Source organism: Arachis hypogaea, chromosome 11 (genome assembly GCF_003086295.3).
Source record: "Arachis hypogaea cultivar Tifrunner chromosome 11, arahy.Tifrunner.gnm2.J5K5, whole genome shotgun sequence".
NCBI lineage: Eukaryota > Viridiplantae > Streptophyta > Magnoliopsida > Fabales > Fabaceae > Arachis > Arachis hypogaea.
The window spans coordinates 121,794,694-121,817,335 of record NC_092046.1 but is presented as its reverse complement, the minus strand read 5'-3'; the positions used below and the strand labels follow the sequence as shown (position 1 = coordinate 121,817,335).

Sequence of the window (22,642 nt, the reverse complement as noted above, 5' to 3'; positions counted from 1 at the left end):
CATTCTTCTCTGGTTGCAAGGTGAAAAGGCACGCTCCTTCGTATATCCTCCAGGAGAAGGTGGAAAGGCACGCTCCTTTGATGTGGAAAGGCACTCTCCTTCGTTTATGATTCTCTTGGAGATGCACAACCTAGAGACAAATGTCTGGGTTAGCTACCAGATGTGTCGGGTTCTGGCAATTTAACCGACACGTGAGCTCACGGCCAGTAGGACAGGCATGCATCATGTTGCATTTGTTTGGATGTGCATAATTGTTTTGGGTTTGCCTATCTGATAAATTCTGTTTAACTGATAACTGTGACACTTGCTGTAACTGTTCTTTAAATGTGTTTGCCTTGTATTTGCTTGTGTTTGTGATTGTCTTTCTATTTTGAGTACCTTGGTGGTGGACAGGTGATAATGTTGATTTGATTTGAAATGGGCCAGAGACCGGGTTGAGTTTATTCGGGTCGGAGGCCAAGCTGGTTTAATTTGGGCCATAGGCCGTGACTAGTTGGGTCAGTGCTAAGGGTTAGAGTTGAATGAGACAGTGAGTGGATTGTAATTTGAGAGATTAAGTTAGGATTGAGTTAGAACCTTAAGAACCTTAGATATCTACCCCTACTTATGGTTTTTGTTTTAGTTCCTCTAAGTTTATATCTGAGTGTCGGCGTTCTAGGATTGCCTCTGGCTTTCCCGGGACCTTATTTATTATATATGTGGGCATCTTAACCATACTGAGAACCCCCGATTCTCATCCCATACAATATTTGTGGTTTTTTAGATGCAGATTGAGAAGCACCACTCTGTATTCTAGAGATGCTGATGAAGCGAAGGACTCTTGGGACTCAGGGTCGTATCTTTGTTTATATTTATGTATGTATATAGGATCTTCACCTTATATTTTATGTTTGTCCCTCTTAGAGGTTGACTCGGAGAAACAGGTTGTCGTTTCCTACTTTGGGTCATTTTGGGATTCTCTTATATATATGTATGTATATACTTATATGCTCTGGCCGGTTTATCTTCGTGAATCGAGTTGGAAGCTTTGTTAATTGTATCCATTTCATGAAATTTTTCCTTTTACGTGAGCGTTACGACTTTTTAGACTTTTGTTAATGGTATAGATTCCTTCAACTACTATTATTATATATTTTTTTTTACTTTTAGAGGTCGTAATACCTTGCCACCTCAACTTTATGACTTAAGCATAAGACTCTGTGTGGTAGGGTGTTACAGGATTCAACCCTCACTCACCTGAGGTATTACTTGGACGACCCGATGCACTTACCAGTTCAGTTGTGCGAGTTTAAATTTTGCGCACCAGCATTCTTCTCTTAGCTTCGTCTTTTCTCTTCTTTCGCATCATCAACATCATCATCATCATCTTTTGTGTTGTTTTTCTTTTGTTTTTATATCTCTTTCTGTTTTTAAAAAGAACAAGAACAAAAACGAAATAAAAAAAATACCTAACAAAAAAAAGAAATAAGAACAATAAAAAAAAGAAAGAAGAAGAATAAGACAAAGAAGTAAAAAAAATCTTTGTTAAGACACTACTGTATCAAGTCCATAAACCTTGAGAAATTTCGGTTAAGAAATTTCTATATCACGATTAAGAAATTTCGATATCAAAGTTAAGAAATTCATGTGTCACAGTTAAAAAATTTTAGTACTATTTTTCTGTTTTATTTTTTCCCAAACAACTCTTCCTTTCCCTCTTCCTTATTTTGATAGTTTTTTTTTTTTTTTACACTCATAATTCTTCTTGTTTCATTTTTTAAAATGAATAAAAAAATAAAACATAAAAATAAAATAAAAGAATTAAATAATTTTTTTATTTATCTCTTTGACAACAAACACAAAAAATTTTGAAAAAAAAATGTAACTTTATAAATAAAAATATAAAAATTCTGCATAAAGAAAGAAGAAAGAAAAAAAAAACTGCAACATCAAATTCAGAATTTTAAAAAAATTTAATATTAAAATTAAGAAATTTATGTGTCATGATTAATAAATTTTGATGTAATTTTTTACGTAAAAAAAGTGTGTGATTCACGTACATATATACGAGCGATTTTTATCGAATTTAGATTAATTTAATTGAATTTAATTGATAAAAATAGTTAGATATATATAGCAAAAATATTTTAATTAACTAGACTTTTCTTTAATTTTCCCTCTTATTTTCATTATTATTCACCCTCGGATCGCTCATTCTATCTCTTCCTCACCTCTTTTTCTACCGTTTGTATTAAAAAATATCTGCGTCATAGTTTAAAAATCATAGATGGTTATAATTATACATTTATTTTATTTACTATTATGCATTTATTATAGTAATAATTACTGAATATAAAAAAGTTTAATATTACATACATAAAATTATAAATATTAAATTAAATATAGTAATTTTAATTATTATTTCTCTAACATTGTTCTTTATATATAGCATTTTAATTCCTTAAAATAAAAAGACATTTAATACGGTTTGAAAATCTAAAATATGTTACAGTAAAAATAATTCTTTTATTTTATACATAATTTCATATTTAATAAAAATTTAATTAATTTATACAGTTATAGAAAATGTTGTCAAGCTAAGATAATATAATAAGTTGAGACTAATTTTGATGAGGCCGGCTACATATACAAGTTTTTTTTGCTTACAAGTCTTACAAGTCCAATAAAACACATGTATTACACTTAATTAATGCATTACACACTTCCACATTCAAAAGTAAATAAAACGCACGCTATTCAATAACTTCTTGTTTCCAAAGCGCGCTACTCACCATGCATTATAAACGACTCTTCTTCTTCTTCCTCTATGAAAACAATTTTCTTGCCAAATTTGAAGATAATGGAACTTCAGAAATATACCCAAACGATTACAGAAATACACTCCAACGATTATAGAAATACACCCAAAGGATTACAGAAATACACCCAAACGGTTACAGGAATTCACCCAAACGATTATAGAAATACACCCAAAGGATTACAGAAATACACCCAAAGGATTTAAGAAATACACCCAAAATTCGTTGAAGTACACCTTATGCATATTTCAGAACTTTTTCTCTTTCTCCTCCTCATCTTCTGCTGCTTCTTCTTCTTCAAAAATGATTTCAGAGCTTGATGTCAAAAAACAATAGAAATCAAGAATAACGCAGAAAGAAAACAGAGAAAAAAGCACGTAAATGAAGAAGAAGAACAGAAAGAGGAAGAAGAACATGCAGTAAGAAGAAGAAGAAGGAGAAAGAGAAAGCAAGAAATGAAAGAAAAGAAGAAGAAGAGGAAGAAGAACGTACAAGAAGAAGAAGAACGAGAAAGAGAAAGTAAGAAACGAAAGAAAAGAAGAAGAAGAGGAAGAGGAAGAAGGAGAAAGAGAAGGTAAGAAACGAAAGAAAAGAAGAAGAAGAAGAAGAAGAGGAAGAGGAAGAAGAAGAAGAACGTAGACCTTGCATCGCGTTTTTGGAGTTTATTCGTTAATTAACTTGTAAAGCATACAAGCCCTAATGACTTGTATGCAGAGCTTTTCTGAATTTTGATATACTGATATCGTAAAATATTTTATACTATTATTTAATATATAGTATCCATTGTTTTGGATAATTATTAAAATATTTAGTATTTAATATGATGTTACATCATTAGTATACGTGTAAAATTATCGGTAAATTAAAATTAAATTCTAATAAATTTTATTATTAAATATTTTTATAAACAGTAGTGTAAAAAATCAAATTATATACATATGTTTTATGAACATTATTTATCAGTCTAGCTATGCTGCAAATGTTTCTTGACAACATAATTAATCACATCAATGCAGGCAGATACAAGCTCCACAAAAAGAATGAAAATGAAAAACCAAGTAATAAATTGTATTCAGATATAATAAGATCCAGATATAGTACATGCTGACCTACTTATTATAGTGAAACAAAGAAAGAAAATAGTGATAATTTTGACGGAGAAAGTTTTAGTTATTAAAACTACTCCAATATCGTTTTGAACCTTGTAATAAGTCATATCCATATATACCACATGTCATCAACATTGTTATATACAAATACCATACCTCAAAAGAAAAATATATTCAAACAAATAAATAGCTATAAGCTAACTAGCTTTATTGATATATCATGATGATCTATGATCATCACCTCCATTATCACCGGGAGATGCAGAAGCACTCTTCGGAGCAGAAGAAAATGGCAAAGAAGGTGGAAGAAACATGAAGCTTCCATTATTCTGTGTTGTTTTTGTTGGTTGCGTTTTGTTCAAGAAGCTCGAACCACATCCGCCATTGTTACTATTATTGATGACTTTCGAACTCGAAGCCAAGGTAGAGGAAACTGGAAACAGCTCTGAAAATTTCATCTTCTGACTAATAAGATTATTACTGTTTTCTCCATCACCACCACCACCACCACCACCACCAACTTGGTTATAATTATTCCCTTGATGATGTGTGCTTCCAATGCCGCTGCCGCCACCAATGAACGAAGACAAGGCCGCAGCCAAAGCCGATTGAAAACTGGGATCCGCTGTTATTGCTTTTGTTGCAGCGGCAATAGGATCTGATGATGATGATGCATTCTTGCTGTTGTTCCTTTGCATGAAAGACTGATAGAAGTTCTCCATTGTTTGTTGTTGTTGTTGCCTTTCGAAGTTCACATTATTATTACTGAGCATGTTGATGCTTCTGTTGAATGGTTGATGATGAGTACTATTGTAGCTACTGAGGAATCCATTATTGCTCCAAGAAAGTGGATTGGAATCGTTGGAAGTACTGAAGCTAAGGCTTGTGGAAGAAGGGTATCTGATTGGTTGGTTAGGGTAGTTTGAAGAAAACCTAACAAATGGAGATGAGGAATTATTATTATTCAAATTAGGGTTTGAAGAAGTGAGGTCAAGGGTTATTGTTGGGTGTGATGGTGTGGATGATAGTGCGGGGTTTGAGACGTATATTTGTCTTGATTTTGAGCCGTCTGGGAGGTAGAGGTTCAGGCCGTGGAGGTTGCCGGCTGCGGCCGCGGTGGCCGTGTTTGTGGGAGCCATAGTGTGTGAGGTTGAGGAGCCGGAAAGTAGCATGGATGCGGCGGCGGAGGTTGTGGAAGCCATGGCGGTGGCTGTGAGAGGGAGAGGGTGGTTGTGGTTCCCTTCATAGGTGGTGATTAGAATCGACATGTCCTCCGCACATCTTTGCACCTGAAATTTAGCATATGCGAGCTTAATTAGTACTGAATTATAAAATTATTTGTATCAAACAAGTTACAACCTACAAAATATGCACTTAAACCATCAAGTTTTAGCATTTCTTAGAAATTATAATATGAAATAGAAAATCATGAATCGGAAATATAACATGCTATAATTTTTTTGAGGTGGATATATAGATTAAAATTTAAAAAGTATCCCATAATTATCCCATATTTAATTTCCTGAAAATTTTTGTTAAATTGGTTTTGTTTTCTTTGGCAATTCCAATAGTGATATAGATATAACATCTCTTTTTTCTGAAGAAAAAGAAGATAGTATAAATAAATGAATAATTGTCGAATAATGTTCTAAAAATTTTATACTTCATAAAAGATGGTAAAATATCATCATTAAAGATGATAAAATATCTCTTAAAATATATAGCTCACATTCTATCTAATACTAATAAGGAAATGATAAAATTTTGATCAAATAGAATGTGAGCTATATACTTGCATTTCTCTTATTAAAATAAATTACTATATTTTTTGTATAATATAAAAAAAATATTTTTCTTTATGTTTTAGATATTTTTTCTTTTAAAATAAAAAAGTACAAAAATAATTCATATATAATCATTCCTCAAACATAATTCTATTCTAACAAATAATGAATAATGAATGGTCCAAAATAACCTAGCTTGTTTAACAATATGTATAACTAATATAGAAAAATATTAGAGGTTGATTAAAATTTATTATTTGTTAGACTAATAGATTAAAAAAGTTATACTAAAAAAATTGAATTAATAATTAGATAATAAAAAAATTATAAATTTTAAAGTGCTAGCATTTTTCATTAGAAAAAATATAGAAAAATAATATTTTTTTAACAATGTAAATAATAAGTTAAAGAAGTTAATTTTAATTTTAAAAATTAAATTTTAAATTAATTAAATATAATTCTTATTTTAAATGCCTGAAACACAGTTTATTATTCATGTTATTGCATCTCTCATTATTTACTTAACGGTTAAGGGGATTATTCTCGCTCATATATACCTGTTTTCTAACGGGACACGAGGGTGCAACTGTGCAGCGATAGTAAGCTCGAGGGCATGGGTTTCCCTTGGAAATCTTTTGTCCATATTTCCTCCATTGACACCCATCATTCATCTGCATGCATGTATCATGCATCATCAACATTATTAATCAATCACTATCTTGTTAAAATCCCTCATTCCCAAACTTTAAACCGTTAAATAAAAAATAAATAAATAAATAGTATCTAACATCATACTTACAGTCGGGGTGTCGCATCTTGCCCTGACGCAAACTCTAGCTTTCTTGGCAGCAGGATTATTATTCTGTTGGGATACTTCATCTTCTACAACTGATGCAGATGCCGATGCCGATGCCGCACCACCACCGCCGCCACCACCTTCTCTGGCCTTGCTTGCTGGTGGTGGCCATGTACTCTCACCACCTTCTTCCTTGTTACTATTATTCGGCAAATTGGTAGCTTCCGTTGTGCTCCCCGATTTCGAAGTTTCGAACTTGCAGTCCAATCCAAGTGCCAATTCCTCATTCAATTCTTCATCATCTTCATCCTCCTTCTTCCTCTTGTTACTATCAGAGACTTTTTTATCTTCTTCATTGCTTCTTCTTGGAACTGGAACTCTTCCAAGGCTGAGCGAAACTAGGTCTGCTTCCTCCATTATTGTTTCTTGATTATCTTCATGCTTGTTGTTAACTATGTTGTGAAACTGCATTTGAAGCATTCGGTACTCGCTCATGATCTTGTTCAACGACATCTTTAACCGTTCATTCTCCTCTCGAACCTCACCCATTTCAGCCTTAGTGCTTTCAAGTTGTTTATCAATAACCTGCACAACAGGAATTAATTAATGCACTCTTGTGACGAATGAAAATAGAGATCAGAATTAAGAGTTTGTAATTTAGATAAACAATATTAGCTAATTTTTGTTTAGAATTTATTATGATTTAAGATTTAAAATTTAGAATAAACAAAATAATTAGTTAATGTTAGCTGGAAAAAAAAATTGGTTCTCTAATATTATTTTTAATTAAATAATGTTTGAAATTAATTAATTATATGAATTTATTATTCATTATCAACTACCTCTTCTTTTTTGGCTGCCAATAGCGCGCTTGTTCCAGAAGCTTCTTCCGCCATGGATTTTTCAGTGTTGTTATTAGTCTTATTCATGTGTGGCGGCTCCTGTGTCATATCAGATAAGTATGCGAAAACATTTAGTATCTTTAAAATTTAGGGTTTAAGAAATATATATGTATATATATTTGTTATAGTTGGATAATAAAACTAATAAATATTTAAAATTTTTCAAGACAAAAAAAAAAATGTTTAAAATAATTAAAACAAAAAATAGAGATGTACCAAAAGAAAATGTTATATGACCAAGAACTCATCTGATCTATTCCTAATAATGGCTCGTCATTATAGCTTCTAATATAATATATAGATATAACAAACATGTAGCACACTTCTAAATGCTGGCATGTAATAGAGAAAATTAGATTATGAGAATGAATACAAGTAGACAAGTAGTTGTTCAAATGAGAAACTGAGAAGAATCTATTGAATTGTTTAGCCTTGGTGGGAATCTTTTGTTCTTAGTTGATTAATTAGCATGTGCATCAGTGTGAATTACTAACTATATATATCATGTTTAGATATATGTATATCGTTAGTTTTCTTCTCAGGGCACATGCATGAGTCAACTCTTATCAAAGTCGTGCAGATTGATTTTTAAGACAAAATTGAAAAAAATAAATATAATAAATAAATAAATAATGGTAATTAATAATATGTTTAGATTGCATATGACATGAATGATTGGACTTGTGTATTACTTTCAACCGACGGCTTTGTTTTGAATATAAATCTTATCTCTCTTCAGATGTTGACTGATTCAACGCTACGTGAATATTATTTATGAGGTTGCAGATACATACATCATCCTTTTCCCTTTCAAAACACAGATATTAGCCATCTTAATTTATTTTTATATACTAGAACAATTACTAAATTTAATTCATGAAAAAGTTAAAGTATATATATGTTTGTTGGTATATATATATAGCTTATGATTTTAACTAAGATATCCTCAGATTATTAGTGTGAGAGGAAATTGAGAACCACACTCTGTTAATTCAATAATAAAGGAGTAATAATAAGTAATTAATACGCCAACTTTTCAAACCGATGATGATGCTGATCATAATTTTTTTTTTTTTTTTTGAAAAAAAGAGTGTTATTAAAAATGCACTCATCATCACAGCTTATATTAGCAAATCCCTAGCTAGTAATAAAAATAAATCAAATTAAACCTTATAATCTCCATTAATATAACCTAATTAATTGACTTTCTTGCTAAACAAGATGGATTATTTGCTACATATACATGGAAAGAACTCACTGAAGATATACATGAAACTTTACAATATGTTTAAATTAAACGAGATCAGAGAAAAATGAGAAGAATAAGGTATACTCTATCTAAGAAAAAAAAGGAATTTCCTGATCATAATACAGTTCTATGTCTTCTAGATTTGTATTTTATGTGAAATTTTATTTAAAGTATGTTAACATAGTTATATGACTGAATTTCTTTTAGCTATATATTTGTGTAAACAATAATATTGAATAAAATGATGGGATTACTATAATTAAACAAAACAAGGATTGAATTGAAGTCAGGAGATGCAGAAACTGAAAAACAAATTTGATCATCGGTATAATTTGATGACTACGAAATTCAACAAATAAATCATTCATCAAGGATCAATATTTATAGAAAGAGAAATGTTTAATTTATTTGTTATATAAAATTTAGAAATAAGGAAGGAATAAATAACAAGGATGGGAAATTAAAATAAAAGTAATCTTGACCTTGACAATTGTTGTGTCTTGCTTATTAGAAGGAGCATGATCATGATTATCACCATGGCTTCCACTATCATCAGTATACTCGTCACTTCTCTTCTTCTCTTCCTTGAGTGGTGCATCACCTCCATCATCACCAGATCTAGCAGCAAACTCCATATTTGGGGAGAAAAGAATAAGTTCTTTCTGGTCTTCTCAGTTGGCCTTTCTGATATTCTTTCTTTCTGTTCGGGTCTTCAAACCAAAAGCCCCCTTTTTATGATAATATAGGAGGAGAGAGAGAGGACCTGCATGAAGTATTTGACTCTTGGAAAGGGATTAAAAAAAAGTATTTGTTCCTATTACTTCGACTTAAATATCACCTATTAAAAAATAAGTATAATTTAATACGAAAACACACATACATTATGGTCTTATTTGATAATGTCTTAGTAAAACATAAAGAAATTAAAAATTAATTATTAAAAAATAAAATAGATATAATAAAAATATGAAAAATATTTTTTCTTATTGGATATAACATAAATAATTTGTTAAACTTTTTATTTAATTTACTTAAAAATTAAGGATATAAAGAAGAGATATACACGTAATTTAATTTTCTTACCTTAATTCTCTCAACATTATATTATATATTTTGTCATAAAATATTTTACCAAATTATCTATATATACAGAGAATTTAATTTTAATATATTAATATTATAAAATATTTTAAATAATCGTTTAATCACATTTACTCTTTTATATTATTACTATTTACACCATTAATATAAAAAATAATTATTATTTATTTTTATTAATTTAACATTACATAATTAAATACATATATAAAATTATTTTATATTAAAAATACATTAAAATTAAATTCATACAAATAACAAAAGTCTTTGAAAAAGGTATTGACAAATTAAAATTAAAAAAAAAAGAGAAAAAAAAAAGGAAAATTTGGTGATTATTGATGCGCTGGCTTTGGTAACACGGATACACACGTACAAAATGTCAAACACACAGCTCAATCCAATTGCACTCAAGAGAAGAAAATTCATTAAAAAAAGTACAAGCTGAGAGTTAAACTAATAATATAAGTCTACAGAATTGATATAATAAGAAGAATTCAACTTCAACGTTTGAGACGAGATGTCATCTTTTTTAGAGAGAGAGAGAGAGAGAGAGAGAGAGAGAGAGAGAGGTTCAAGCCGCAATGGTCGCAAATACCCTAAGCCTACTTGCAATTAAAAGTGCCATCGTTGAAGTTTCTTACATTTTATTAAGGAAGAGTCACATGTTTGCACACCTAACATATATAAACACCAATTGCAACTAGCTAGGGTTTATTTTTTTTTTTCCAGGGTCAAACTTTTTGCCACAACGGGTGACCGGAGACTTCTTTAATTTAATTTCTTTTTTTAATTTCCCCTTTCTATCTTTATATTCATTTGGTCTTCTATTCTCTTCTCTTCTAGTTCTAGTCAAGCAATTTAACATAGTGAGACTTCCATGCTACATATGTATCTCGTTTTTAACTAATAATCAGTCAATATTTCTTTCTTTTTTTTTTTTCATTTCACAATAACAATTCAATCCTTAATTTTTTTTTTACTATCTTTATTACTTTTTTACTGACTGTATTATATATTGGTTAAAAAAATTTGGTTCCTAACACAATTGATTTGCTAATTTGCACTATTCTATTTTAAAAGTTTTGAAATTACATATTTTTACAGTTTTCTCTCTATACTTTACTTTAAATTATTTTTCGTTGCTGATATTACTTTTTTAAAAAATTTCTTATAACAATTGAATAATATATAATACCGAAAGAAATGAAGAGGTTAAAAATTGTGTTAATTAGTTAGGTGCGAAAATGATCAAGAATAGGGAATATATATATATAAAAGATCAGATAAAGCAAATTGATACTGAGTGGGGATGTCATTAATTTTTAGTTTATTACTTTTCTATTTTCAATTATATAATCAACTTATATTTAAATCTTCGTACATATAAAATAAATTTATATTATTTTTGAAAGCAGTAATTAACCACTACACGCATCTAGATAAACAAAGAAAATTACGAATGGGGACTGGAGAGGGTCAAAGTAGGGCTGTGAGAAACTGAGAATAAGGGTTCCTCATTGGTTAACGTTGATTGATGATGTCTTCTCTCTCAATAATATCTATTAACCCTTTAACTACTTATTTCGGTTTTTCAAACCATTGAAATGATCGTTTCTTTTTTGTATTTTACCTGAGCTACACTGACGTCAGAAGATCGGGTGGCTTATGAGCTATGCAAGTTGCCCATGTAGCACCGTTTTCTGCAAAAAAATTTCTTTATGGTCACAATATAATTTAGGACTTTTATTTAAATAAAATGCCATTAATTTTCAATTTGTGTGAAAATAGAAAATTTATGATTTTATGTATGATATGTTAATTTTGCAGAATACTTATTTCACAAGTACAATTTGCGACACAATTAATTAACAAATAAATTTTCGATCATATTTTATGGATATTATGAGTAAAATTAAATATGAATAAGTAAGCTATATTATACATACAGTTTTTTCAACAGTTTATTGATATTTTTTATTTTTAAATTTTTTTATTAATTTTAATACATAAATTTCAATATATAATAAAATATTGAGTTAAGTATTGATATGATTTTTAAAGTTGTTGATAAAAATCAAAATCGTTTTTAATTTTTTTTTTAAATCTTTCTTAATCAACACTAAATTATCTTTAAAATGATCATTTCCTAATTTTCAGATAAAATTGCCTTTTGTTATTGTTAGTTAGGGCTGTACACGAATTGGATCGGATTGGATATAGCCTATAATTCTATCCGATCCGCACTACACTCATCGGATCGGATCGGATCGGATACCATATCCGCATTTTTTCAAGTTGGATCGGATTGGATATCGGGTATATCCGCATAATTTAAAATAAATGTTTCAAGTCCCTTTTTTGTTTTAGAAAATCTATTTTTTCACCTGTTTAAACCTATTTACTCCTAAAATATTATCAATAAAAGTTCTTTTGAATAACAAAAGAAAAATAATAACACAAGATCTAAATTTAATTATTCTAAGTTAAAGTACAACATAAAAAATAAAAATAAAAAGATATCATAAAATTTATAAAATAACACACTAAAATTCATATCACATTAGGGTTTACTTTCTTAAACTATGCTATTTATTTGAGACGTGTGGATATGCAGATCGGATTTGCGGATATCACAGCCAAATCCGCAAGATCCTACTGTAGTGCGGATTGGATCCGATTCGCTCCGATGGCTCTGTGGATCGGAAAATATCCGTAAAATTCGAATTGGATACGGATAATTACCGTGAATATGCGGATATTATCTGATCCATGTGCAGTCCTATTGTTAGTTATGAAATTAGGGTTTTTGGTTTTGTATTGCTATGGCCTCCCCAAATTGGTCTGTAAACACTAAAAATTAGACAATTTACTGTTGCTAATTCGAATGGATCATCAAATTACCTTCAAAATATTGAATTCTCTAGGTTTGACTTTTTCATTATGCCGGTGGTGCCATGAGTCCTATGAGCTTTACATCAATTTTGGGCGGTGTGGTTTGTCATATGCAGAGCCCTCAAGTATCAACGATTCTAGCTGCAGAGTTAACCCTTATCATTATCAAGTAGCCCTAGTAAAAGCAACAGAGAAATTGACAGACGATGGTGGATACAACGACAACAAAAAGAGCAGGTGGTGCGTGGTTAGAAAATAGTAGAGCGCTAAAATTATTGTCAAAAATTTTTCATCAGTAATTAAATAGTTTTTAGGTAAAGAATCCGTCATCATAGAATTTGACGGTAGTTACCGGCCGATTGAAAAATTTGACGGTAATTAATTACCGACAAGAGTTATATGTCGGATTGTTCCAACAAAAAATCTGCCAATAAATATATTACCGACAGATTATTTTTGTTATTCCACTAATAAATCTAATGATATATTTAGCATTTTTCTTATAGTGGTGGTAAGAGGGAAAAAAAGACAACAAGGTGAATGTGAAAAGGAAAAGCAACGATATCAGTAGTGCTTCCATCATCGTCACACACTGTCTCCTTCAATTTCTTGATGAGCGAGTATCGTAGTGGAATAAAAAAATGTTCTAAAATATCTATCAAATAGTTTATATAAATTTAATCAAAATAACACAAATTATTCTTTAATTCGATACTCCCATACTTATATCATACTCCTCTTCTTAAAAAAATATTCGTCCGGGAATCATATAATTTTTTTGAATCGAACTAAATATTGGTTGCATCTATTTAGAGAGTACTTTATGTTTATGATAAGTTTTGAAAGATGACAATTATGTGTTCTTGAATAACAAATGATATCAAGAGTTTGTGTAATATCAAATGATGAGTATCACACCGGTACTAAAAGTGTTCTAAAATATCTGATATATGAAATATACTATATAAATTTAATTAAAATAACACAATTTATTTTTAAATTATTCTTTAATTTTGTAGTTTTTATGCTCTTATTATTCCTTCTCTTTATCGTTTTGGTTGATTCTTTTTATTTTTGTCTGGATTTATCTCTCCATCATTATTCTCTTGTTTTTCTCTTTCTTCGTCTCGCTTTTTCTTTTTTTTTTCCTCTTGATTGGTAATAACTCTTCTCTCTAGCACATATCTTTTAGTTCTTTTTCTTATTTTTCTCCGATCTTTTTTTCTCACCTACCAATTATATTTATTTTAAAATAAGGGTGTGAACATGCATATTGAAAAAGTAAAAAACAAAAAAAAATATGAAAAAAAAATTATGTCAAAAAAAATTTAAAAAAAATTGATTATTTTAAAATTAATTTTATTGTTAATTAAGGGTATTTTTAAAAAAAAAATTAAGGATGACCCTAGTTTTTACTAACAACTTTGAAGACTAATAGTAATTAATCCTAAATATCTCTTATTTGAATCTAAAATTTAATTTTTTTTAAATTAAAAAGTAATAGATCATCATAATGGATGATATTTGAATGCAAATAGGATGTTAGAATATATCATTTGAGTTAAGTCCCATTTTGGTTTCTGAGATTGGCGAGTTGCATTCATTTTAAAACAATGCCTTATGCGTTTTGGCGCTAAAGAAGACACTAAATGACGTCGTTTGAGGGTTTGAACAATACTAAAATGTTATATCCCTCCCTTTTAATATTGTTCAAACCTTGAAATGACATCATTTAATACATTTTTAGCGCCAAAATGTGGACAACATCGTTTTAATATGTCCAACATGCAAGATTTGAGCTATTAAACTAATTGCGTTGAAGAGGGACTATATTGGTGCATTTTTTTGAATTTGGAAGATCAAATTGTTACAATTGAAAAATTAGGGACCAAATCAGTGTAACTCGCCAATCTCAAGAACCAAAGTGAGATTTAACTCTATATTAATTAGATACTATATTATTTTCTAATATTCTATATATATATATATATTCTTAAATGAGTCTAACACTACATTAAGGAGACTCAAATTAAAGGAGATTCTGCTAATGGAAGTGAGTTAATTAAGCAGCTTTGGGCGAGCTACATTTGCATATTATTCCGTTTATTTTCTAAGAAACTAGTTACGACCGGTTGCGTCTAATTTTTCTAAGAAAAGAGATAATTGAAAATTCCGTACCTTACACATCGCGTAATAAAATGCATAAGGTTCATAAAATTCAACATTCATAAAATATGACTAATCTCTTCAAGCAGAGAACCATAAATTTATTTAAATTATTGTAGTCGCCAACTCTTGGATCATTATGAATAATTATTTAACATCGATGAATCTAATAAGCAACTAATGAATTTAAATATTTTGGAAGAGATTTGACTTTTTTGTTTAAAAAACAAAAAGGAAAATTCAATACATTCAATTAAGATAAGATCATGTGAGCATGATTTTCTTTTTAAAATTTTTTTACTGAGTTGCGTTTGTATAGGAGCTTAACTTTTTGAAACGAAAATATTTAATAAAAAAATATTAATAAAAAATAGTTATAATTTTTTTTATTTAATATTTATTAAATATTATAACAATTAATAAATATTAAATAAAATAAATTTTAATTTTTTTTTGTCTTCCTAACATTATGATTTTTAAAATTCATTTAATATCATGTTGCCCCTAAGTTGGAAGAGTTGAAGATGAAAACAAGTGGTACATCGAAAGAATAGTCGTCTTTTTTTCCCCAAGAATATAACGGAAATAGAAATGTAATATCATAACATATCATATATCATGTATACTCTAAGACTGAATCTGCATTATATTTCTCTTGATGAAGACCTATCGATTGTATGTCAAGATTGCAATATGCCATTCCAATTCTATTATTTGGTTTCATTCAAAATTTGACATTCGTATATATAGTATATATAGTATTGTTATTGTGAAATTTTTTAAGTTGATATTACATTGGAGTTAATGGAAGTAGATTAATTAAATAGAGAATTCTATTAGGGATGGAGAAGTCTACGTTTATCGAGTCAATTTATAGTTGTTAGCTCTTTAAAAAAAAAAAAAGGAAAAAGAAAAAGGATATCTTCTTATTATTAGTTTGCAAATTGAATTTAATAATTGGAATTTGTTAATGAAAATAATTAAATTGTTTATATAGAAATTATTTATTGCTGTCTCAACCATATGGAGGTAGAGGATAGAGATACACGATGGTGTAAACTGTAAAGCGTAGTTGCAGGAAGAAACCTCTTCTTTAATTTGGACCAAAAAGGGGTGATATATATTAGCCTTCTCCAAACATTATTTTTCTACTTCATAATGACATCATTTCCCTATTTTCTCATTTCATATTTAATTTTCATGTAGATTTCTTATGGTTTATTTTATATTATTTGTTTGCGGAAAAATTAAACAATAACAACACCGGCAAAAAATTCCACATCAAAAACATGTTTTGGAAAAAAAAAAATTCTCTAAGACTGCATTTGGTTCTAGACAAGACAAAATATTGAGAACAAAACATAAAGAATAAAGATACAAAAATTAATGTTCTTATATTTTGTTTGGTAATAAATTAGAATAAATTATGAAAGTCCTATTTATTCTAATTTGTTTTCGTTCAAAAAATTTAGGAAGAAAAATATAACACTACAAGAAAAAAGGTCTGTCGGCACACTTTTTTTTTGCCACGCTTTTAAAGCGTGCCCAAAAGTGGTCTATGGGTACGCTTTTACGAGGGTGGCCACTGATTTGTTATTTGGCCACACTTTTTTTTGTCACGCTTGAAAAGCATGGCCATAAAAGAAAATTGGTACGCTTTTACGAGAGTGGCCACTTATTTAAAATTTGGCCACGCTTTCTTATTGCCACGCTTGTAAAGCGTACCCATAGAGAGAAATCGGCACGCTTTAAAAACGTGACTAATTTTTTTCTAACAGTCACATTTTTTAAGCGTGCCCATATACTGTGTTTATATAGGCACCCTACAAAAACGTACTGATAGAGTGCCACCCTATTTTTTACACACTTCACTTTTTTCTAAGTTAACTTTTAACCTATAGAAGTTGTAACTGCTCATACACTTCACTTTTATTTCCAAATTCATTTTTAACCTAGAAGATAACCTAAAAGCAAAGCCGTCGCACCCAGCAAGCCATCGCACTAAGTTCATCACTGCCTATCGCCAAGACCGTCGCACCACACATCTCGCCGTCATGTTCATCTAACCCTCACACCCAGCCCTTCATCTAGCCCTCACACCCATCCCTCTCTCTGTCGCACCCAACCCCGCACCATCAACGATCTCTCAGCGCCCAGCTGTTTCTCGACGGTCTCTCACACCCAACCCTCGCAGCATCGACGCAACCCTCGTTAGATTTGGAACCCTCCATCGGCGCTGCTCCGTCCACGCACCATCAGTGGTCTCTGTCTCGCAAACCCTTGATGGATTCGCTCGGAACCTCAATCGTTGCTCACTCTATTTCGCAAACCCTCAATCGCCACTCCTCCCTCCGTGGTTCAGCACCCGTCGCGTTGCCGTCTCCCTCTCTGAAGTCGTCGCGCCGCCGGCTCCCTCTCCCTCACTCGTCGCACCTCCGTCAGCCATGTTCAACGTTCACAATGCCGTGGTAAATTATTTGGTCAATTTTTTCCTTGATCTGATTATTTGATTTTTGAATTTTATTTTCTTGGTTCTTCATTTTTTTATTTTTCTAAATTTCTATTTTTTGTTCTAATATGATCCGTGATTTAGGGTTTTTTTTTCTCTAAACTTCTTGACATTTGGTTCTGTTCTACTGTAGCTGTGGTAGTGCTCAGCTACTGATATGTGGTGCTCATTCTTTGAGTTCATTCTTTGCTGAATCTCGTTTGGCAGAGAATACCTCTAGATTTTTTGCAAGGTGGCAAATTTAGAGCAGCAGCAGATAATTACATTAGGCCTCCCCTAACTAAGGTATTCAAGTTTCTTTTTAGCTTCAAATTATGCCTCGCTCAGGTTTTTCGAAGTTGATTGTGATTTCTTTCTTTTGTATTCTCTCCAGGGAGTTCCATCTCTTTTCTCTGATCTTTAGTCTTTGTATAATCACCCTGGGAAGGTCAGCTTTATCCCTTACATTTCTATAACTGAAAAACTATGAGATATTTGATTGTATTTTTTCTTCCATCATGTTATCTAATGGAAGAAGATAAGCTTCCTATGGTTTCTGATTGTTCTTTTTATTCTTTTGAACTTTGTTCAGGCAGACATTTTGGAATAACTTATTCTTGTATTTTTTCACAACGCTCTTCAAGCTAAGGTATATTAAAGACCAGATAGCGAAGTAGGCAGCTTAATTGCTTCAGTGAATATAGGTTTTAAAGGCTAGCTAGTAATTAATTACTACTGTATATATAGATAGAGAGTGGTCACTACTACAGCCTGTATGTTCTTGTTTAATTATTTGTTTTTAGTTGTGTGTATATTTAAATGTTTGCATCCTTATTTTGGTTTTCAGAGGTAATTTAGTAAAGGAGGAATTCAAGAAATTATTGTAGCATTTATACTGAGCATCGCATCTGCTAAAATAAATAAATATGTCAAAGAGATTTGAGATTCATCAAGAGAATAATGAAGGAAGTGGCGGCAAGAGTAGTAATGATAATGAGGGTGAGGAAAATTCATTTGACATGAATGAAGGAGCGGCTATGAGTGATGATGAGGAATTGGAAGAAGAGAATAATAATGAAGCAAAGGAGGAGGAGGAGGAGGATAACAATGAAGAAGGGAATTCAGCAAACCCAAGTAGCAGCAGCACAGCATCAAGAGAAGGGAAGAGAGGGAGTGGTGTGAGACAATATGTGAGATCAAAGATGCTAAGGCTTCGTTGGACTCCTAATCTTCATCTCTCCTTTGTCCATGCTGTTCAGAGGCTTGAAGGTCAAGAAAGTAAGTCAAGAAAGTAATTCCACTCTCAAACAGTTGTAAGACTACACTTCAATTTGACTTGGGAGGAGTTCAATTTGATAAAATGTTCTATTTCAATCTTTTTTTAAGTGATTCTTCTGTCTTGTGTCTATCCTCTGAGTATGCTACTATTGTAGGTTCCTTATATTACAATTGCTTTGACGGATTCTAAACTTGGTGCGGAAGGGGCGTAAAGAACTTTTTGATTGGTTATCTAGGCAACTTTTTGTGCAAAGCAGTTTTGCTGAAGCTGCACAACTTCTGAAGCCAGCCTCTGCTGCAATGACAGTAAGTTTTGGACATTCATGGACCAATTCTAGCTTTAGTTCTTGAGAAGTTGAAACCATATGGAGGCCTTCAAGGTAGGGTTTTGTATCATAGCTCATTCTTAATCCACTTTGTTGCTCAGGGTTAATGATTAACATGAGTATTCTTATGTTTATTTTCTTTCCCATGCAATATTTGTGCTTAGAATCATTTGAGTCTGCTAAGGCAGTTTCAGTGGGCGCATCAAAAGGTGTTCAAAGGCTGGGAAATTAACAAGTTTTGAATTTGGATTAGTTCTGCAAACACTACTGCCAATGCTTTAAACTCTGCTTTAGTGGAACTACGACTGACAGTGGTTTGTTTTCTACATTCCAGAAAACCATATTCGATCCATAGTAAACACAATATCCAGTAGTTGAAAAGAAATTTAGATCATTTAGATCTCCAAGTTCTTTTAATAAAAAAGTTGAATGTAATTTGTTTAAAATAGTTTGTATCGTAGTAGAATTACTTTCACTGACAAGCATATCAACAACATAAATAAATATATAAATAATTGAAGTAGTTGTAAAATGTGTGAAAAGGAAAGGATTTGATTTTGTGCTCATAAATCCAAAAGATTGTAAGGTGGCAATAATGGTTAGATACCAAGCTCTAAGAGCTTATTTCAAACCATATATTGCCTTGTTTAGTTTGCAAACAAGGTTTGAATTTGAGTAAACAAAACTAGGGAGTTGAGACATGTAAATAGTCTCGGTTAGATTTCCATTTAGAAAAGCATCATGAAAATTATACTGCTTCACTGCCCAACCTTTTGATAAAGCTATGATTAAGATTATTCTAATAGTTACAGGTTTGATAATAGGTGAGAAAACCTTATCAAAATCCACACCTGCTGTTTGTGTATATCTACAAGCAACTAACCTTGCTTTATGCCTAAGAATGTTTGAGTTTGTGTTGGTTGATTGCTTTTAAGATTTGTTTGACTTCCTAACTACTTGATTCATCATCTTGATAGCGGGCTGTTGCAACAAAGGGTGCTAGGTCTGAGCCTATCTCTGTCCAAGATATAGCGCTTCAGTCTCAAGCTTTATTAAATGTTAAGGATTCAAACAAGGAACTGCTAAGCTCTGTATACCATAATCTACATTAAATCTTCAAAAAGAGTTTATGGATGAACTGTCAACTGTGTTGCCTTACATGCAGGAAGATAGAGAAAGAATGGTGATTCGAAAGTTTAAGTTTGAGGACCCACGCATTGAGCAGATTCAAGATTTAGAGGTGAGTCCATTTTAACCAATGACCATGTGTATATTTTCTGTGATTTTTGAATTGTAATAAACTACTCTGCAACATGCTTGTGATGCAGAGTGATATGATTAGGTACTTCAGAGAGTATTTATATAGGAGACTCTTAATTGATAACTTCTTGAGAAATAAAGAAATATGATTTTAATGAGATTATTACAATTTGTGCTCTTGGAGTAGCTGCCCGCTGGTAGTTCTGCCCCCTGCACAGCTTCCACGGTTTTGGAGATTTAAGCGAGACTATCAAGGTATCATAACTTTTTTCTAGGTTTCATTTGTATGTTAACTCAGTGCTGTGAATTTTGATGAGCTTTCAGATAACAGATGATGCATTAACGTATAGTGGTATTGGCTGTAATTGGACACTACCACCATATGGTTTGCCACTATTCTTCTTAGTGTGAAATTCCACTACTTAGTAATAGCTGTATGTTTGTTGTATTTGTTGAAACCTCAGCTCAGACATCGAGTATTTTTCTTTTTTTTTTAATGTAATTGGTGTTTCAAGTTTGAACATGCTCAACTAGTGCCAACTTATATGCATCATTTGATTCATTATGGCTGCTTGCTATCGTTGCAGTCAATGCAATGTTTACATTCCATTTGTCAATGTTTTATGTGATTTTAATGCATACTTTTCACTGATGCTTCCTTGATGCCGGCATGAATTTTTTTACATTAATTTAGTTAATAAAATGATTTAATGAGATGAGATGAAAATTTTCATTTGTTCACTTTGCTATTAGAAAAATGTACCTATATTTTTTATTTGGGAACCCAATGTATGAAATTTAAATCTGCCTTTAGCCTCTAATATTCTGAATTCTGATGCTATACCAAGTAATGAGAGTTAATATTAATATGTTCAGGTCAGAGGTGATGTCTACACATGTGACTCGGGTCTTGTTGCAGGTACGTATTATTATAAAAAGGAGGCTACTAGTTTTGATTACTAAGTGACAAATTTGACATGGTTGAAATTAGTACTGATTTTGCAATTTGTTGTATAGTTCTCATGCATACAGGTTACTGTTGCTCAACAGCTTCTCCACCTCCAACAGCTATACAAGAGTTGCGTGCGGGCAACCATTCGTGTGCTACAAATTAGTCTGGATGTTGTTTAGGAATTAGATTAGATTTTTTATAACATAGAATTGTAATTTTTTTAAATGTTTATTTTGGAATTTGAATTTATTTTTTTTAAATATTTTATTCATATTTTATCATGTACATAATTCATATAAATCAATGGAAGATTAATTTTAGTATTATATTTTATTTGAAAGATTAACTTATTAGTATTTCTATTTTTCTTATTTTTCTTTTTTTTTTATTTGAAAAAGGATTAGGCCACGCTTTTGAAGTGAAACGATAAGATTTTAATTTTTGGCACGCTTTAAAAGCGTGGCTGTATATCCATCTTTCGGCACGTTTTAAAAGCGTGGCTGTATATTCATCTTTCGGCACGCTTTAAAAACGTGGCTATAGGGTTATACATACAGTCACGCTTTTAAGCGTACCAATAGATAAAAGCGTGGCAAAAAGTAAAGTGTACCAATAGATCAAGAAAAGCGTGCCGATAGATCAACCGGCACGCTGGCAGATGTGACCCTTTCAAAAGCGTGCCGATAGCTCAAAAAGCGTGGTGAAAGGCTATCGGTACGCTTTTTTGCACCTTTCGGTACGCTTTAAAAGCGTGGCAAAAAGCTTATTTTCTTGTAGTGTAATAATAAAAAATATAATTATAAAAAATTAATAAGAATAATGAAAAAAAAATTGTGTCTCTCGTTAGTGTTTCAGTGTCCTTTTTATTAGGATGGACACAAAATACACTAATTTATATAATGCTTCTAAACACAATATCTTTGTCCATGTCTTATCTGCCAAATATAATTTTGTGTTTTTTTGTCTCTGTCTTAGTGTCATGTCCTTATAAATAAACGCAGCTTAAATGATTATACATGTACTACAAAAAATGCGCTCAATATTATCTATAAAAAAATAAACAACAATATTTTTATAATATTAAATTAAATATTAAATAATTATTTTTTTAATTGATAGATGTTTAATAAAATTTAATGTTCATTTTAATATTGTATAATAAAAAATAGTTAATTTAAGAAAGAGTTTAAAAAAATTAAATAAATACAAAAATAATATTTAATTGAATGTTTTAGATTATATATATTAATTAAAAAATATAATATATGATTATATAATATATTTGAAAAAAAAAAGCATAGCATATAGCAAGAATCAGTTTAGTCTAGTGGTAGCAAAATTGCTTCCTATTTCTCAAATTTCCTGTAGAAACCCCATGCAGAATCTTTAAATAGCAAGAAGTATAGATATTATGGCCCTTTTTTTTATTCACCATGTAAGGATTACAACATCACTAAACATCACTAAAATAAATAGTAGTAAGAAATATAAATATTATGACCTTTTTATTTTATTTCAAAATATACGACAATATTACTATTTTT

At 30.7% G+C, this 22,642-nt stretch overlaps 1 protein-coding gene across 1 annotated transcript; it reads right to left on the bottom strand.

Annotated features, from left to right (window-relative positions):
- Positions 1-3,845: 3,845 nt before the first annotated feature.
- LOC112722467 (WRKY transcription factor 72B) lies at positions 3,846-9,442 on the bottom strand. The gene is made up of 5 exons (XM_025773499.3): positions 9,121-9,442; positions 7,330-7,428; positions 6,491-7,072; positions 6,249-6,362; positions 3,846-5,196 (listed from the first exon to the last, which is right to left on the bottom strand). Exons 1-5 carry the CDS (start codon positions 9,271-9,273, stop codon positions 4,126-4,128), a joined length of 2,019 nt encoding a protein of 672 aa, XP_025629284.1. The 5' UTR covers positions 9,274-9,442; the 3' UTR covers positions 3,846-4,125.
- Positions 9,443-22,642: the final 13,200 nt, after the last annotated feature.